Source organism: Leishmania martiniquensis, chromosome 30 (assembly GCF_017916325.1).
Source record: "Leishmania martiniquensis isolate LSCM1 chromosome 30, whole genome shotgun sequence".
Classification (NCBI taxonomy): Eukaryota; Euglenozoa; class Kinetoplastea; order Trypanosomatida; family Trypanosomatidae; genus Leishmania; species Leishmania martiniquensis.
Window position 1 is genome coordinate 246,734 of NC_090165.1, and position 14,723 is coordinate 261,456.

At 56.4% G+C, this 14,723-nt stretch overlaps 5 protein-coding genes across 5 annotated transcripts; all 5 read left to right on the plus strand.

Moving 5' to 3' along the window:
• Positions 1–1,469: 1,469 nt before the first annotated feature.
• On the plus strand, positions 1,470–3,002 carry LSCM1_03702 (uncharacterized protein; the record flags this gene model as incomplete). The annotated part of the gene is made up of 1 exon (XM_067321235.1): positions 1,470–3,002. The coding sequence occupies one exon, from the start codon at positions 1,470–1,472 to the stop codon at positions 3,000–3,002; it is 1,533 nt and encodes a 510-aa protein (XP_067176603.1).
• Positions 3,003–6,948: 3,946 nt separating this feature from the next.
• On the plus strand, positions 6,949–7,506 carry LSCM1_03703 (uncharacterized protein; the record flags this gene model as incomplete). Its single annotated transcript, XM_067321236.1, has 1 exon — positions 6,949–7,506. The coding sequence occupies one exon, from the start codon at positions 6,949–6,951 to the stop codon at positions 7,504–7,506; it is 558 nt and encodes a 185-aa protein (XP_067176604.1).
• A 662-nt stretch (positions 7,507–8,168) lies between these two features.
• LSCM1_03704 (uncharacterized protein) lies at positions 8,169–8,915 on the plus strand (the record flags this gene model as incomplete). The annotated part of the gene is made up of 1 exon (XM_067321237.1): positions 8,169–8,915. One exon carries the CDS (start codon positions 8,169–8,171, stop codon positions 8,913–8,915), a length of 747 nt encoding a protein of 248 aa, XP_067176605.1.
• A 1,297-nt stretch (positions 8,916–10,212) lies between these two features.
• Positions 10,213–10,965, plus strand: LSCM1_03705 (uncharacterized protein; the record flags this gene model as incomplete). Its single annotated transcript, XM_067321238.1, has 1 exon — positions 10,213–10,965. One exon carries the CDS (start codon positions 10,213–10,215, stop codon positions 10,963–10,965), a length of 753 nt encoding a protein of 250 aa, XP_067176606.1.
• A 967-nt stretch (positions 10,966–11,932) lies between these two features.
• Positions 11,933–14,248, plus strand: LSCM1_03706 (uncharacterized protein; the record flags this gene model as incomplete). The annotated part of the gene is made up of 1 exon (XM_067321239.1): positions 11,933–14,248. The coding sequence occupies one exon, from the start codon at positions 11,933–11,935 to the stop codon at positions 14,246–14,248; it is 2,316 nt and encodes a 771-aa protein (XP_067176607.1).
• Positions 14,249–14,723: the final 475 nt, after the last annotated feature.

Here is a 14,723-nt window from a genome sequence, read left to right on the forward strand (position 1 = left end):
CTCCCTGACTATTATGAACCGCTCTTCTCCCTTTTCACCTCGTCGTGCGCGCACATCAAATCTACGCAGCCGTAGAAAACAAAGCGCATACTCTCGACTGCCCCAGGCGAACTCAACCTCAAGGAAAGCGGCTCCACACTCACTTGACCATCCCACTACTTGATTTCATTTAGATCTCCCTCTCGCAGAGAGCCCCTCTCCGTCTTGTCAACTCCATTACCCTTCCATACCTAGTCTTTTTCTTAATACCTGAAGCTCCTTTCCTTTGTAGGACTGTTCCGCGTACTTTTCCTTCTGCCCGGGAGCGGCGCTGAACAAGTTCTGCGCCAGCGGAAGCGACCGAGACGGCAGTATCAGAGGGGAGAAAGTACGGAGAGACGGACTTCATACACTTTTCCTTCCTTTCCCTCTCCCCTCTGTTTTGCGTCTCTTTGCCTTGACTTTTTTCTTTGCTCGCCCCTTTAGCTTCCCGCTTCTCCTCCAGGGTATCTCATGAGGTTGCCCGCTTATCACCAAACGGCGCCGTTCTTGTTTCTCAAGCTTTCTTGTACGAGACACTCCTTTGGTCAGACCCTCGTTTCTTCGCTCTCTCCTCTGTTTTTTGGTTAGCTCGCGGTGGTTGTTCCTATTTCTTTTTCCCTCCCTTTTCCCCCACTCGATTGCTCTGACAGCCCGCCTCCAACACCACCCCTTTTCCCTGCCTTAACATTTTTTTCGTTCTATTTTCACCCCTACTTTTCTCCGCCTTTTTATCGCCTCTGTGTCTCTCGTAGCTTTCTGTGGTTACCTTCACTCAGCTCTTCTCTTTCCTGTGTTTGCTGCGTGCTCTCTACCCTTGCATCAGCACAAGCAACAGGATCCCTTTCTCGCACCCCCCCTTTGCAAACATCAGCTCGACAGGAGAAGTATAGATTCCCCATATTTTTTTCCTTGGTAGTCTTGTTGATTGTATTCACCCTCCCTTTTCCGTGGTGTGGCATCCGCTGCACACGCGCCTCCCATTTCTTTCTTACTCTCCTTCCTTTTTGTTGGCTGCTTCTGTGCCTAAGCGTACAGTCGCTTCTTTTTTTTTCGCCTTTCTTCCTTTCAGTGTTCGAGTCTCGTCGCTTCACTGGCGCTTCTTGATCCACTGCCCTGTACGCACACAATCAAGCCGAAGGAGTACTGAAGCGCCTGTGAGCCTGAGCCTGGGCCTGTGACAACCTCTGCTGCTGTGATTGGCTCTGCGCGCTTGTCCTCTCGGGTGGTGGTCTACAGAGTTCCTTAGGTTCGCTGTCGCTTACGCGTGGTTGGTGGGCCGGACTCTCTGTTTCTCGTTTCTTTGGTGTTCGCAGCAGGCTCCTCAACTTCGTAGCTGGTGTGCCCTTTACTTTCTCGCAGGCGGCCACGCTGCGCACACGAAAGAACGACAGACTCGGCGGCTGGACATCACCGTGGACGCGCAAACGGACACACAAAGAATAGGAGGCATGAGTGGATATTTGAAGGTGCTATCTCAGGAAGGTAACTGGGAGACGCGTTATGTCGAGATCGAAGACACGAAGCTACGCTTTTGGAAGACAAAGGCGGACAAAGAATCCGGCGCGGCCGTGGTGAAGGAGCTGGACCTCAAGTGTGCCACCCTGCGCGAAGTTTCAGAGCCGAACACGTGGGCGGTGCAGCCGGAGAAGGCAGAGGCCACGTACTTCCAAGCAGACGGAGAGGAGCGGAAAACGGAGTGGATGGACACACTTCGACATTACAATTCGAGCAGCTCCAAGTCGGAGAAGGTGACGCTTAGGGACTTCGAAAAGAAGTTCGTTTTGGGCAAAGGCTCCTATGGCAAGGTGTTCATGGTAGTGAAGAAGGATACGGAGAAGTGGTACGCTATGAAGGAGATGAGCGCAGAGAAGATGAGGCAGGCGGAGATTAAGGCGCCGTTTGCGGAGCGTATTATTTTGGAGGAAATCGACCATCCTTTTATCGTTCACCTTCACTACTCTTTCCAAGAGCAAGGAAACTTGTACATGATCCTCGACCTACTAGCAGGCGGCGAGCTCTTCACCTACATTGAGCAACACGCACCGCTCGATGAAGAGGTCGTCAAGTTTTACGCAGCCGAAGTCGCTCTTGCACTTGGGTATCTGCACAGCCGCAACATCATCTATCGCGATTTGAAGCCGGAGAATGTCGTCTTTGACCGTGATGGCCACGCCTGTCTTACCGACTTTGGGCTTGCAAAGGCGAACGTGCACGAGCCGAACGCTGTCACGTACTGCGGTACGAACGAGTACCTGGCCCCCGAGCTGCTGAAGGGTGTGCCGCATGGCAAGGCGGTAGACTGGTGGTCCCTAGGTCTCATGATGTGCGAGATGCTCTTCAATGACCTCCCATTTTACGACGAAAATCCCATGCAGATGCAGATGAAGATTTTGACGGAGGAGGTCTCCTTCCCGCCCCATATGCACATCACTGAGGAGACAAAAGATTTGATTCGGTGCCTGCTCAACAAGAGCCCTGAGCACCGCCTTCAAACCTTGGAGGCGTTCAAGGCACACAAGTGCTTTTCAAACCTGGATTTCGGCCTTCTAGAGGCGCGCAAGCTTAAGGCGCCGATAACCCCCGATCCAGATCCGGCCCATAACTTCTCGAAAGAGTTTACAAGTGAGGTCATTGTGCAAAATGAGTCACCCTCGCAGGCGGTCGTCACGTTGGCTGGCTACACCTACGATAGAGACTCATCAGAGCAGGAAAAGTCCCCCTCCCACTCTTCCACAACAGCAGATGAGCTGCGGCAACGCAGGGCGTCCAAAAGAGCGTCTACCAACGGCAGTGACGCTGCCTCTCTTCCTGTGACAGGGGCGGAGGGGACGTCGAGCTCCAGCGCGGCGGGGGGGCCGGCGAAGCAAGGCGCCACTGGCCCTATCAAGAAGGTGGAATATCACATTCCTGCCAAGGTGGCGCCGCAGGCTGCGCGGAAAAAACTGACGGGGAGCAACAGCTCCGACAAACCCACGAAGTAGCCGCAGCGCCGTGTAGAATGAGCCGCTTTGGGCATCCCTTTCTTGCCATCAACTACAATGCACTTCTCTGCTGCTGCCGGTGGGCGTGACCCGAAGGTACCCCTGACGGCGGCGGCAGGCCGATTTGACCGCGTCAGCGGCATGATGGGGGTGAGGGGCACAACGACGTAATCAAGCTGGGCATGGCGTCGTGGAAGAGTGAGAGAGCGAGGCAAGCTCAAGGCATGTTTGAGAAAAAGCCCCAAGACCTTCCGCCCCATCAAAAAGGAGCGTATTTGGACTCAACGTTGAGAAGGCGAGAGTCAGCTTCCTTTGTGCATCCTTTGTAGGTTTGTATGCCATTGCGTGACCTCTCGCTTTTTCTTCTTTCCCTCTTCACTTTCTCTTCTGGCTCCTGCCCGTGCCGCTGCCCTGCTGCCTCTTCCTCTGCTTCCTCATACCTTCATGGTCACTGCTTTCTTTGTGTCCTCTCTCTGCCGCTGTCCCTCCCTCTGGGCCCTCCCCTGCGGTCGTCTCTCTTTTTCTTTTGTGGGGCCCGCTCTTGCGCCTCCTCTTTTTTTTTCGTTGAACTCTACCATTTGCCTCTTCTGTTCCTTTTTTGGGGCAACACAGCGGAAGACGGTAAACATGAGAGCGACAGGGGGTCGCTGAAGAGAAACGCGTGCCGATGTGTGCCAGTGTGCGCGAACCTGCTAAATAGCTTTCTCTCGCACGTGTAGCTTCAGCCGCCAGAGGACTCCATTCACACACACACACACAGGCCATCGCGAGCAACGGCGTTCTTACCGCAAAAGAGAGCAGCCTTGCAGAAAAGTCTACGATGGCACTTTCAATTTCCTTCCGATTCATCGTCTCCGTATCTGGCAGCTCTGCTTCTCCTGCTCCTCTCTTCAACTCCCCACTTGCCCTTGTAGGGCAGTGAGGCTTCTCCGGCTACATCGTCGCTTTCCCTATCTTCTCTCTATTCCTATGCGTTATTTTCGTTTGATTTTGCTCTGTCTCACTCATCTGTGTGTCTGCTACGCAGCGCCATCCTTTTCTGCCCCAGTGTTGTTCGTGGAGCTGCCTTTCGCCACGTTGCATTTCATCACCCCTTCTTTTTTTTTGTGTCTTTGTTCTCAGTCTCGGAGACGCTTCGCGTTTCACTACGGGGGCGCATTTTGAAGTACTGTGACTGCAGAGTGTGTGGGCTGTTTGAGCTCTCTTACATTCGATTTCCGTAGCCTCTCAAGCTCTTCATCCACTGGCTCGATCTTGAGGGGCTCTTGCTACGAGAAGGCGCCGGCTGTTGAGGGATCGACCCGATGCGGAATGCTTGTGCGCGGATGAGTCGTGTTGTCTGAGGTGAGGCGTACCCACTAGGGAGAGAACAGCACACGGGCGCCGGACGATTTGCCGTGTGCAGCTAACTTTTTGCGTGTTTCTCGCGTGTGTGCGTGTGTCTTCGTTGCTTTTATCACCTCTTATTTTTGGCTTGCCTTTGTGCCGTCGAATCTCTTTTTGTGCCGCATGCGCTTTTGCTTTGATCTTCGTTTTTTTTTTCGTTTGCTCCGACCTTTTTCAGCATTCGCTGCGTACTGTCGAAAGTCGGCTTCCAGAATGGAGTAGCGAGCGAGAGAAGGGGAAGAACGGGGACGCTCTTTGCCCGCCTTGTCAAGTCCTCTGCCTTTTTTTTCGTTGGTGCGCTGACGCTCATGGCGACTCTCCCCGTTATGCTTTCCCACCCCCACCCCCTTCTTTGGATGCTCTCTCGCTTTTTGACGCTCGCTGAGGAGTTGAACTTCAGGCTTGTCTTTCTTTTTCACCCACTCACCCACCTGCACTCTGCCATTTTCGAGTTGCCCCCCCTCCCCCCTCAGCTGGCCAGCGCACAATTGAACCGTGTGTGGCGCCAGTGTCACGTCCTACAGAACCCCGGCAGGAGTGCTAGGGGCTTGGAAAAAATCTCCACTTTCACTGGGAGTCAAGCAGAGCAGCTGGGGGACGAACACATTCTATGAAGCGACCTTCGTGCTCGCCCGCCGTCCCCCTCCTACCTTTTCTCTGCATGCCTGCTCTTGCGGTCATTGTACGCACATAAGGAGAGCAAGGGGGGGGGGAAGGGAGGAAGGGAGGAAAAGTATCAGAAAGAGGGTTGCTCGCTCTTCTCGCTCGCCAGCGTCAGGGCATTCATCTCTCTATTTCTCTGCTCTTTGACATCAGTTGCGCATAGGTAGAGATGTGCGTTTGTGTCTGTGTGTGTGTGTGTCATTGGGCGGGCACATATTAGCGTCTCTCTCTCTGAGTGTGCTCCGAATCGCGAATCACTGCTTTCTCTCTCTGTGAGCGACTCTCTTTTTAACTCACGTTTTCGTGAAGGTGAAGGGTGTGAGAAGCCGTTATGCGGTGAAGGCAGGACAGCAGTGATGACATGGCACGGCTCTCTCTGTGCGCCTTGCAAGCCTGTCTATCAGACGCTGTGCGCGCGCTTGTAGATATACCGTCAGGAATGCACATGGGGCGCGCCTTATCTCTTCCCCTTTCCCTCGTTTCCTTTTCCTCTTTCCTGTGAGTGCGAGAAGAGCCCCTCTCTCCATTTTCATACACAGTCTTGTTTTTATGTGTGTGTGTGAGGTCCCCGCGTTACCTTTTTTTTCTCCTGTCGCCGGACTTCTGTGGCTTCTCGTCCGATTCCTCTTACTCCCCCTTTCCCTTCATTTTGCATGGATTGTCACCCCTCTCCCCCACCCCTTTATCCCTTCCTTCCATTCTTTGTAAGCCATATCGATCAAGAGGCACGACCTTTTTCTTCCCTTCTCTTCATCTTTCTTCTCGTTTGTCTCTTCTCCTTCTGCCGCTTGATGCCTCTTCCATCGGTACCCCTCTCCCAGCTCCTTGTTCCTCATTCCATCCTTTTTTGCTTGGATTTTGCTACGGGCCAACGTGCATGCGCGCTCCTGTGTGTTTTCTCTTTACTGACTGTAATGCGTGCGTGCGCGTACCGTACCCGTGTCGAATCTGCCGCTGTCTCTTTCTCTCGCTGTTTCTTCGTCCTTCTCTTGCCTCGTCTCATGAGTGATCACCTTCACGTTCCCCCCGGAAACACACACTGAAACACACACACACACGAAAAATGAGCACAGAAAACAGTGGGGAAACGAGGCGGTGCCCCTCTTCCCCCCACGCTCACTAACCATTCTAAGAAAGGGAGCGCATGCTGTGTCTTCTGGTGTGTAGGTGTGCGTCCGCTACTATCATTCACATTGGTCTCTTTTGCCTTCGAAGAGAAGGGCTGCCGTTGCTGCTCTTGTCTGTTCCCCCCTCCCTCCTTCCCTCCCTCCCCCTCTCGATCTCACATTCTGCATGAGCAAGAGGGTTTGGTGACGCACCTGACAGTATGTTGTTATTCACCGGTTTTGTAGTCACCTATCACGCATGTCATATATATATATATACATTTGACTTGCTTTGCCCCTTTCTTTCACTTTCTTCGATGCCGTTACTGCGCCGATGCGTAGTTTGATCCCTGCACGGACCAAAGAACTGCACACTTTCTAGCCCCGCACGGCGGCTCGATCATGAACAGGCGCCTCCTTCGTTTGCTGTAAAGGTCAGGGCGAACACGCACCCATCCACGCGCAGCCACGGATATATATGGAGTAACCGAACACCTGACAACATGCTGTGCTTTCCGGCCTTGGAAGAGACTGCGCTGCGATCCTCTTCTACCATCGAAAAGTTGTCTGCTGCAGCCAGAGGTACTCAGTCCCCTAAGCTGCAACCTCATGCGCTCTCTATGTGCCTTGCGCCTGTTTTTGGGGTTCCGCCGTAGACGAATCTTTCTCTCAGACTGCTCTGCTCTGCTTCCCTGATCCTTTTTTCCCTTTCGCGTTGTTTGTGCGATCGTCTTTCCTCCCTTCATATTCATCAAAACTTGCGTGGCAGCCAGTATTGACTCTGGAGCGCCATGAAGTTTTTCTCTCATCTTCACAGCGTGCGTGGAACCTGGGTGCTTGCACTCTGCTTGCTTTGCGGCGCGCTCTCTGCGCCATCTGCCGCGGCCCCCGCCAACCTCATCACCGTTGCCGGGAGGGTGGATGTGAGGCAGGAGGTGGCGCAGTACGTCGTGGTGCGGGTGGTTGACGAACAGACGGGCTTAGTGGTTCGCAGCGCCCCTCTAGACGCAACTCGCTCGGTTAGTTTTGCAAACATTGCTTCCTCAGCTGTGTCACTGGAGGCGACGGTTGAGCTACCAGATCACTTGTTCGAACTGGATGCCTCTTCTGTACTCAAGAGCGCCGTTTCCACTACCAGCTCCACCGTACCTGTGCAGCTGACGATTGCTACCGTCAGCAAAGCGGAGTTAGCAGAGCGAAAGACACCAACCCCAGCCTCCTGTAGCAGCTTCGGCTCCGCTGTCTTTGCGTTGGTGGCGCTGGTGGTGGCTTGGCACGGCCGCCGCACGATTGTCAGCATGCTCGATATGCCGAGCCTCAAGCTGCCGAAGTTGATGACGGGCTCGTGAAAATGCTAATCCAAGCGTACCTCGCTCAGACGATCCGCGCAGTGCAGGGCCTGAAGAGTGGTGGCAAGTCTCTCTTTGCGGAGCCGCCCACGCATCCCTGTTCTCCTCATATCGACGATGGGTGATTTGTGCAAGTAAGGTAAGGCCGGCAAGAAGAAAGAGAACTGCAATGCCATCCTTCGCGACTTGCAAATAGGCGAGGAGAGAATACTGTGCCCGTTGTGGGTGCATGAGTGACACGAGTGAATCCGTTCGCGTGACGCGAGGCAAGTAAGGGTACGTGGACGAAGCGCTAGGCGTCACATCGCTTCCCCATTGCTCTTCAGTTACTTCGAGAACGGAGGAGCCATCTGTACGTGGAACACGAGACGGGCACTAACGTCTCGCTTCCATCTCTTCTCCCTTTTCACCCTCGTGGCCTTTGCTGAGCATATACCGAGCGTCATCGCGTTGCATGGGCGCCTCGGTCAGCTCGTGTTCTCTTTGCACACAACCTCTACTCATTCACCTCGTGTCTCACTTGGGTCTCTCGATCAGTATTTTGCAGCAGCACCACAGGGGGGGGGCGCTGCAGGAGACTGCACGCGCACTGCCGAGCAGCTTCAAAACAAAAGATAAAAGGTAACAGTGCCCCTCACAGCGCATGCTTTGCAGTCAAGTCGATGAGCTCGTACGACCGAAGCGTCGCCATCGCCAGCTCCGCTGTTTACGGTGCGGCGCTATGCTTCGGCATGGTGATCTTTCTTAGCATGCGGGACCCCCCCTTTTGCCGGCACCCGTCTTTGTCCGTCACCGTCTTCTCCGTGTTTTTGTTTTCCTTTGCTCCATCGATCCTCTTTATTGGCGCAACGATCCCGTGGCTGTGTGTGGCGTACGGCAGCAGGCAAGCCACGCTGGCCTTTGCAATTGCACCGGGATGCATCTTTGTGCTGCTCGCGGCGTTGTGGCTCGCCGTATACGACCTACACAAACGTGCTTCTTACTTCGCGGCCCCACCGCACAACGCGTGGTGGGGCAGCAACGGGGAAAACTTGGGTGCCGCCTCTGGTGGCTCTGCGGCTCGCCTCTATCAGTATGCTGCTACGGACCGTGATATGGTAGATGGCGTGGAGCTCGCCAGCTTTGCTAACGACGCGCTGCCTCGTGCGAACGGGGCCTGGATAGGGAGCTTTAGCTCCCCTGGCTTTGAGGACGCGAATGCCGCGCCCGCAAGGGCCTCGCAGTGGCAATATCACAACGCCGGCCACGAGCCGGGCATCACGTCGGGCACGGGAGGGCGCGCCGCTGGGTACGCGCATTCTGCTGGGTGGTACAGGGGACTGCCAGCTCTTTCTGACCACGCCGCCGGCCGGCTCCAACCCTCCTCCCTTGCTCAGGAGCGCGGCCTAGGAATGCAATATGTTGCCTAGAGGAGCGCTGCCTTAGAAGCCTCGCGCGACGAAGTGCGTGGGGGCTTCGTTCGTGTTTTGTGGCGCAGCAGTTCAAAAAGGCATTTCGCTTTCCCTCTTCTTCGATTAGAAGGTGCTGTATCCAGTGAGGAGTTGAGTCCCAGGAAGGAGCAGGCCGGTCACCAAGGGCCTGCATTCGGACACTCCGCCTTTGGGGCCAGTGTCACTCAGTGCGCCTCTCCCATGCCGTGCTGCCTCATCTCTTCTGTTCCTCTTATACATATCGTGCTGCCACGCTTTTTTGGTGCTTCGCAGACAGCAGAGGTGGTGGTGGGGGAGGGAAATCGGGCCCTGACTGTGACTTTTGAAAAAAAAAAGACCGACCCGAGCCGACCTTTCGTTGTGTTTTGTGTGTGTGTGCTGGAGCCCTCATTACGGGCCCACTAGCACCTCAACGCACGCCGCTCCAGGCTTGCAGTTTCGGTACTCCCGCAATCAAAGGAGAGAGTGTGTGTGCGTCTGTGCGAACGAAAGAGGAACTTCTGTGATGGATCGAGAGGAGGAGGGAGCCGGTGGGGGGAGGGGCACCCTTCCCTTATGAGCTTCGCGGGCTGTGGCAGAAGCGTCGTGGACCCTTCCTCCTTTTTTCTTGCGTTTTGCCCACCTCGCGGGCGCCCGTTCTTTCAGCCACGTACATATCGACGCACACAGCCAAAATGGCGTGCGGGAACACGCGCCGAAAGAGTAGCCTAGCTCGGTGCGATGCCATGTCTGGTTGCCCTTAATTCTCTCTACTTCACATGCTCTCATCGCTTGCGTCGGGTATCGGTTTCCTCTCGCCTTTATTTTCGTTTATTGGTGGGCACGTCTCTGCCACCCGCTCTATGCTCATCGCACCGCTGCACGCCCTCTTCCATAACTTCGAACTCCTGGGAGAATTAGAGCTGTGAAGAAAGAGCGGACGTGCTTACGATAGCGTTTCCTTGCGCCTAGGGTCGAACGCCTGCGTTGTTTTTACATAGTGCACCGCTGCGCGCGCGCCCACCCACCCACACGCACGCACAAACGCTGCAGCCTCCTCGCGCAGGAGTCCCGAGGTGCTGGCCAATAGGGTACACAGTGCAAAGCGAGTCACGCTTGCACCGCCTCCCCACTCCTCGTCGCTATCCCCGTCTTCCTCGTGCGAAGCGGCACAACGTTCCTTCTCCGTTATCGGTGTCGCACACCGACCCCACCTGACGTGTCATCTAGGCTGCTTTGCCTTCTCCCCTTACGGGGTACCTGCGGTTCTTTGTTCTCGACCACCTCTATCGCTCGAATGCGGAGCAAGGAGATGCCGTCACACAGCCTACCGATCAGCGGCGGTGACACAAACGGCAAGACGTACCGCTCCACGGACGAGATGTGGAAAGCCGAGCTGACGGGCGACCTGTACGACCCCGTGAGGGGGTGGTACGGCAAAGCCCTTCAGTATTGGCGCAACGTGCCTGCCACGGTGAGCGGGGTGCTGGGTGGTATGGATCACATCCATGACGTGGACATCAAGGGGTCTCGTAGTTTTATCGAGAGCCTGCCAGACCACGGCGTCGACCGTGCGCTGGACTGCGGTGCTGGTATTGGGCGGATCGCTAAGAACTTGCTGACGAAGCTCTACGCCACGACCGACTTGCTGGAGCCGGTGGAGCACATGCTAGAGGAGGCCAAAAAGGAGCTTGCCGGCATGCCGGTTGGTAAGTTTATCTTAGCGTCCATGGAGACGGTGAGGCTTCCACCCAACACGTACGACCTGATTGTGATTCAGTGGACTGCTATATACCTCACTGACGACGACTTTGTGAAGTTCTTCAAGCACTGCCAGAGGGCTTTGACACCGAACGGTTACATCTTCTTTAAGGAGAACTGCTCCACTGGCGACCGTTTTCTTGTGGATAAGGAGGACAGTAGCTTAACGCGCTCTGACAAGCACTACAAGCGACTCTTCGGCGAGAGCGGGGTGCGAGTGGTGAAGGAGGCCTTCCAGGAGGAGTGGCCAACGGACCTGTTCCCGGTGAAGATGTACGCGCTCAGGTAGGATAGGGCAGCGAGTACATTGGTTGTTGTCTCTCTCTCTCTGCTTTGCTTTGCTCTAGTCGGTCAGCGACCGCACGGCTCCTTTTCTTTGACGCCCGCATGAAGAGCGGCTTCTTGTGATACACGAGAGGCAGGGAAGGGACCCGCGCGCGACGTCGCGGAGCAAGAGAGGTGACAAGGTCTGCCATGCACACACGTAAGGACGAATAAGAAAACACCCCCCCTCCCCCACCTGCGGAGGAGGGCAAGCGGAGGGCGCGGACGTGCTGAGTTGCTCCTTTTCTCGTCAAAAAACGCAAAGTCGTGAGGGACGGTAAGGGCCCCAGGGCGACTTTCCTGTTTTGTGTCCGCCTTGGCGCTTTGACGCACACGTGCAAAGATGAAGAGGTTTCGCTGCCCCGTCTCTCTCGTGCTTCTTTGCTACATCTTTCTATGAGGGTGCTCGCGACGGGCGTAGCTTGCTGTCGTCTGGTCGTCGTGTAGAAAGCGAAGCAGCTTTCCGCGCTGCGCACAGGCGAGAGGAGTGCTTCGGAAACACACCTCTTCTCTGCTCAGGTGGAGAGGGCACCATAAGAGGTCGCGCAGCCGCGCCAAAAAACAACAACATAGGGGTCTCATGAAAGCCATCGTGCCAGCAGATGCAAGCGTGTCCCTCTTGCTTCCGCCATCGGTTTCTTTTTCGTACCAGCACTACACGCGATCGCTCCTCTCTTCTACTCTTGAAGTGGACGCAGAACTTCCATAGCTGCCCTGCCCCGACACAGTAGGTGGGTGAGGTAGATGGAACTAGAACTACTTGCACTCTACCCAACGTAAACGTTACCACCAACCCTGCTGCCGTGGCTTCACCTTACCGGAACGAGCGGTATCACAAGTGGAAGTAAATCATCGCACACTCGCGGAGCTTCTCTGTGGATCTACCCCCCCCTCCCCTCTCTCGGCCGCCGCAGGATTGTGCTTCTCTGCCCATGTCAGAGGTGAACGCTTTGCCCACTTCGTGTATAGATCGACTCGGCAGTATGATCGTGGACGAGAACAGCGATGCGGAGCGACAGCTATGCGGCATGGTCGATGCGGTGATCGCAACGTCCAACCGCGTGCTCCAGCGAACTGCCAGTGACGTGAACAGCAGCGCCACCGTCGCCAAGGCGGCGTCGCACTTTCGGGCCAACGGAATCCTCATTTCCTCTGATAATCCCGACGAGAACGCCCTTAGTGCTGCCAGCCCTGCGGCTACCGAGTCGAGTCTGCGAGCCCAGCTGGAGCACTGCCGCAGCCTCCTCCGCAGGGTCGACACTGAGCGGCGCCACTTGCGCAATCAGTGCATCTACCTCCAAAAAGAGCAGGGGCTACGACGTGCAGAGATGGAGTCGATGCACCGCTACTCTACCGAATCGAATCAGCGCTCACAGGCGCTTGAGCGGCAGGTCGCAGAGGAGCGCCGACGCCGAAGGCAGCTGCAAGAGGAGGCGGATGCTCAAACGGAAGAGGTTATGCGCCTTCGCCGTGTTCTTCGAGCTCTGCCAGCCGACGTCTTGAGATCTCTAAATCCAAGTCCATTCACCGGTGGTGCTTGGACAGAGGTTGTGCAGGCGTTGGTGCCGGACCGGCGCTTCGAGGTGGCCTTTCGGGACAAAATGAACAGTATCGTGTACAAGCGACGCTATCGCCAGGCCAGCGCGATGCACCAGGCAGCCAGCGAGCACCTGGAGACACTGATGATGGAGCAGCAAGACCCCTTGCAGGTCGTGGAGAGGCTGCCCTACGTCGATGAGGGAGTGCCGGCCGTGGGCGCAACGTCGGCTGAATCGGTTGTGGGCTGGGAAGGGCGGGGCAGGGGCGGTGGTGCTTCCAGCCTGTTCGAATCTCAGTGCAGCCAAGTCGATGATTCGCGGCCAGACGGATTGATACACATAACCGCAGCCTCGACGTTTGCAGGCAGCGCACTTCTGCATTCAGCTTTGGAATTCCCTTCCCAGTTACCTTTCACGACAACGAACCCGAAAGACGTACACATAAAGTTTCTTGTGTACCATTCCATGTACGCGGAGCCGCTCACTCAGCTTCGGGAGCACGTGCTGAGGCTGAGCTCGCGCCTCAAGACAGTGCAGGATACCGGGCTGCGTGCGCTATACGCTATCTTCACGCAGCTGCTGCATCTCCTCGGATCCGCCCATACGCTGGCGCAGTGGCGCTTTCTTTACCAGCGCCAAATGGAGAAGATGCAGCGGGTGCACCGCGACCTCCTCTACGCGGTGATGGAGCAGGCGAACATGGCGGCCACGCAGATACCGGAGCTTGAGCGCGCTGCCAGTGCTGGTTCGGCGCAGCGCGATCTCGCTCGCGGCGCTGCGGAGCGCCGCGACGTGGGCTGCAGCGCACACGAATCAACCACGATGGATGCGTATCGGACCTCCCAGCTGAAGGAGCAGCTGGCGCATCTCAAGCGACAGTTGCTCGAGGCGGAATCGGTGGCGCGGAAGGAGAAAGAGGAGATGGGCAGGCAGTGCTCCTCTGCGCGTCAAGGCGCCTTACAGGCTCTGCAGTCTCTAAGGGCGCTTTCCAAGTGTGTTATGTCCTCGGTGCAGGTGCAGGGCGCTGCTGACGATGCTGTGTACGACCCCTTTGCTCAACTGTCCGATCCCCTGATCGAGGAGCTGCTGGACGATCCGCGCCTCGGGACGAAGACGGCGGAGGCAACCGACTTGATCATCTCATACGTGCGCCTGCTCGCCTGCAGCGGTGCCGGAGGCAGTCGAGGTAAAAGCTCACAGCGCCTTTGCACCGCCCCCGGGGCTGCGCCTCTTTCGTTCTCACGAATGTCGGGGGCGGAGGGCACGCAGGGTGAGGTGCCCAAACGCCTCATGGAAATGGACGGCACAGCCATTGACCCCACCACACCGTCGTGCTTTCCTAAGGCGCGATTTTCTCGGAGGCAATCGGCACCGTCGACGGTGCAGGCGCTGCGCCACCGGACTCGCAGCAGCTCGTGGAGCCGCCCAGGTCGTCGGGTCAGCGCACCGCAACTGCCGCCCATGCCACGCACTAAAGCGTTCTTGAGTAGAGCGAAATGCGGCGGCGAGCTCCAGAGCAGTGGCGCTGCAGCATCCGCGCACTGTACCCCTGCCACAGGCAACCTCTCCTCGCCTAGGACGCCACCCTTGTCATCTCTTTGCAACACGACGAACTCGCAGAAGGCCCCCACCGAGGAGAAGGGGCCTACTCCTCAGGCGACCGTCACCGTGATTCAGCTCGGCTTTCGGAAGGACTGTGCTGAACGCTAGTGGCAGAAGAGGGGGGAAGGACATGCTGCCGCGCACAGCTGCCATTCTATGAGCGAGTGTGTGTGCACGAGTAATTGAGAGCGCTCATCTTCCTGTACGCTCCCCGGAGGGATTTAGATCGTTTTTTTTTTAGCGTCGAGCCTGGAGCACTCAAGACCGGATCTTTTTTTTTTCTCCTTCTTGCTGGTGCCGTCGGGCACTGCCTTCGAGCAGGGAGGGAGGGATGGGGAGGGGAGGGGAGAAGCGTGCGGGCGAGCGCGTGCGTGTCTCTGCGTCTGAAAGCGTAGATAGGAGCCCGCTTGCCTTCCCTTTCTTGTCCTTCACCCCCCCCAATAACGAACTTTTTGTTCCCCGGGCGCGCGCTCATACTGACAAGCCGCAGGCGTACGGTTTTTTCTCCCGCATTTTGTCGTCTCTTCGCCTCTTCGCTTTCGCGCCTTTTCGTGACGACTGCACGCAGCTGTCTCTCTTTTTG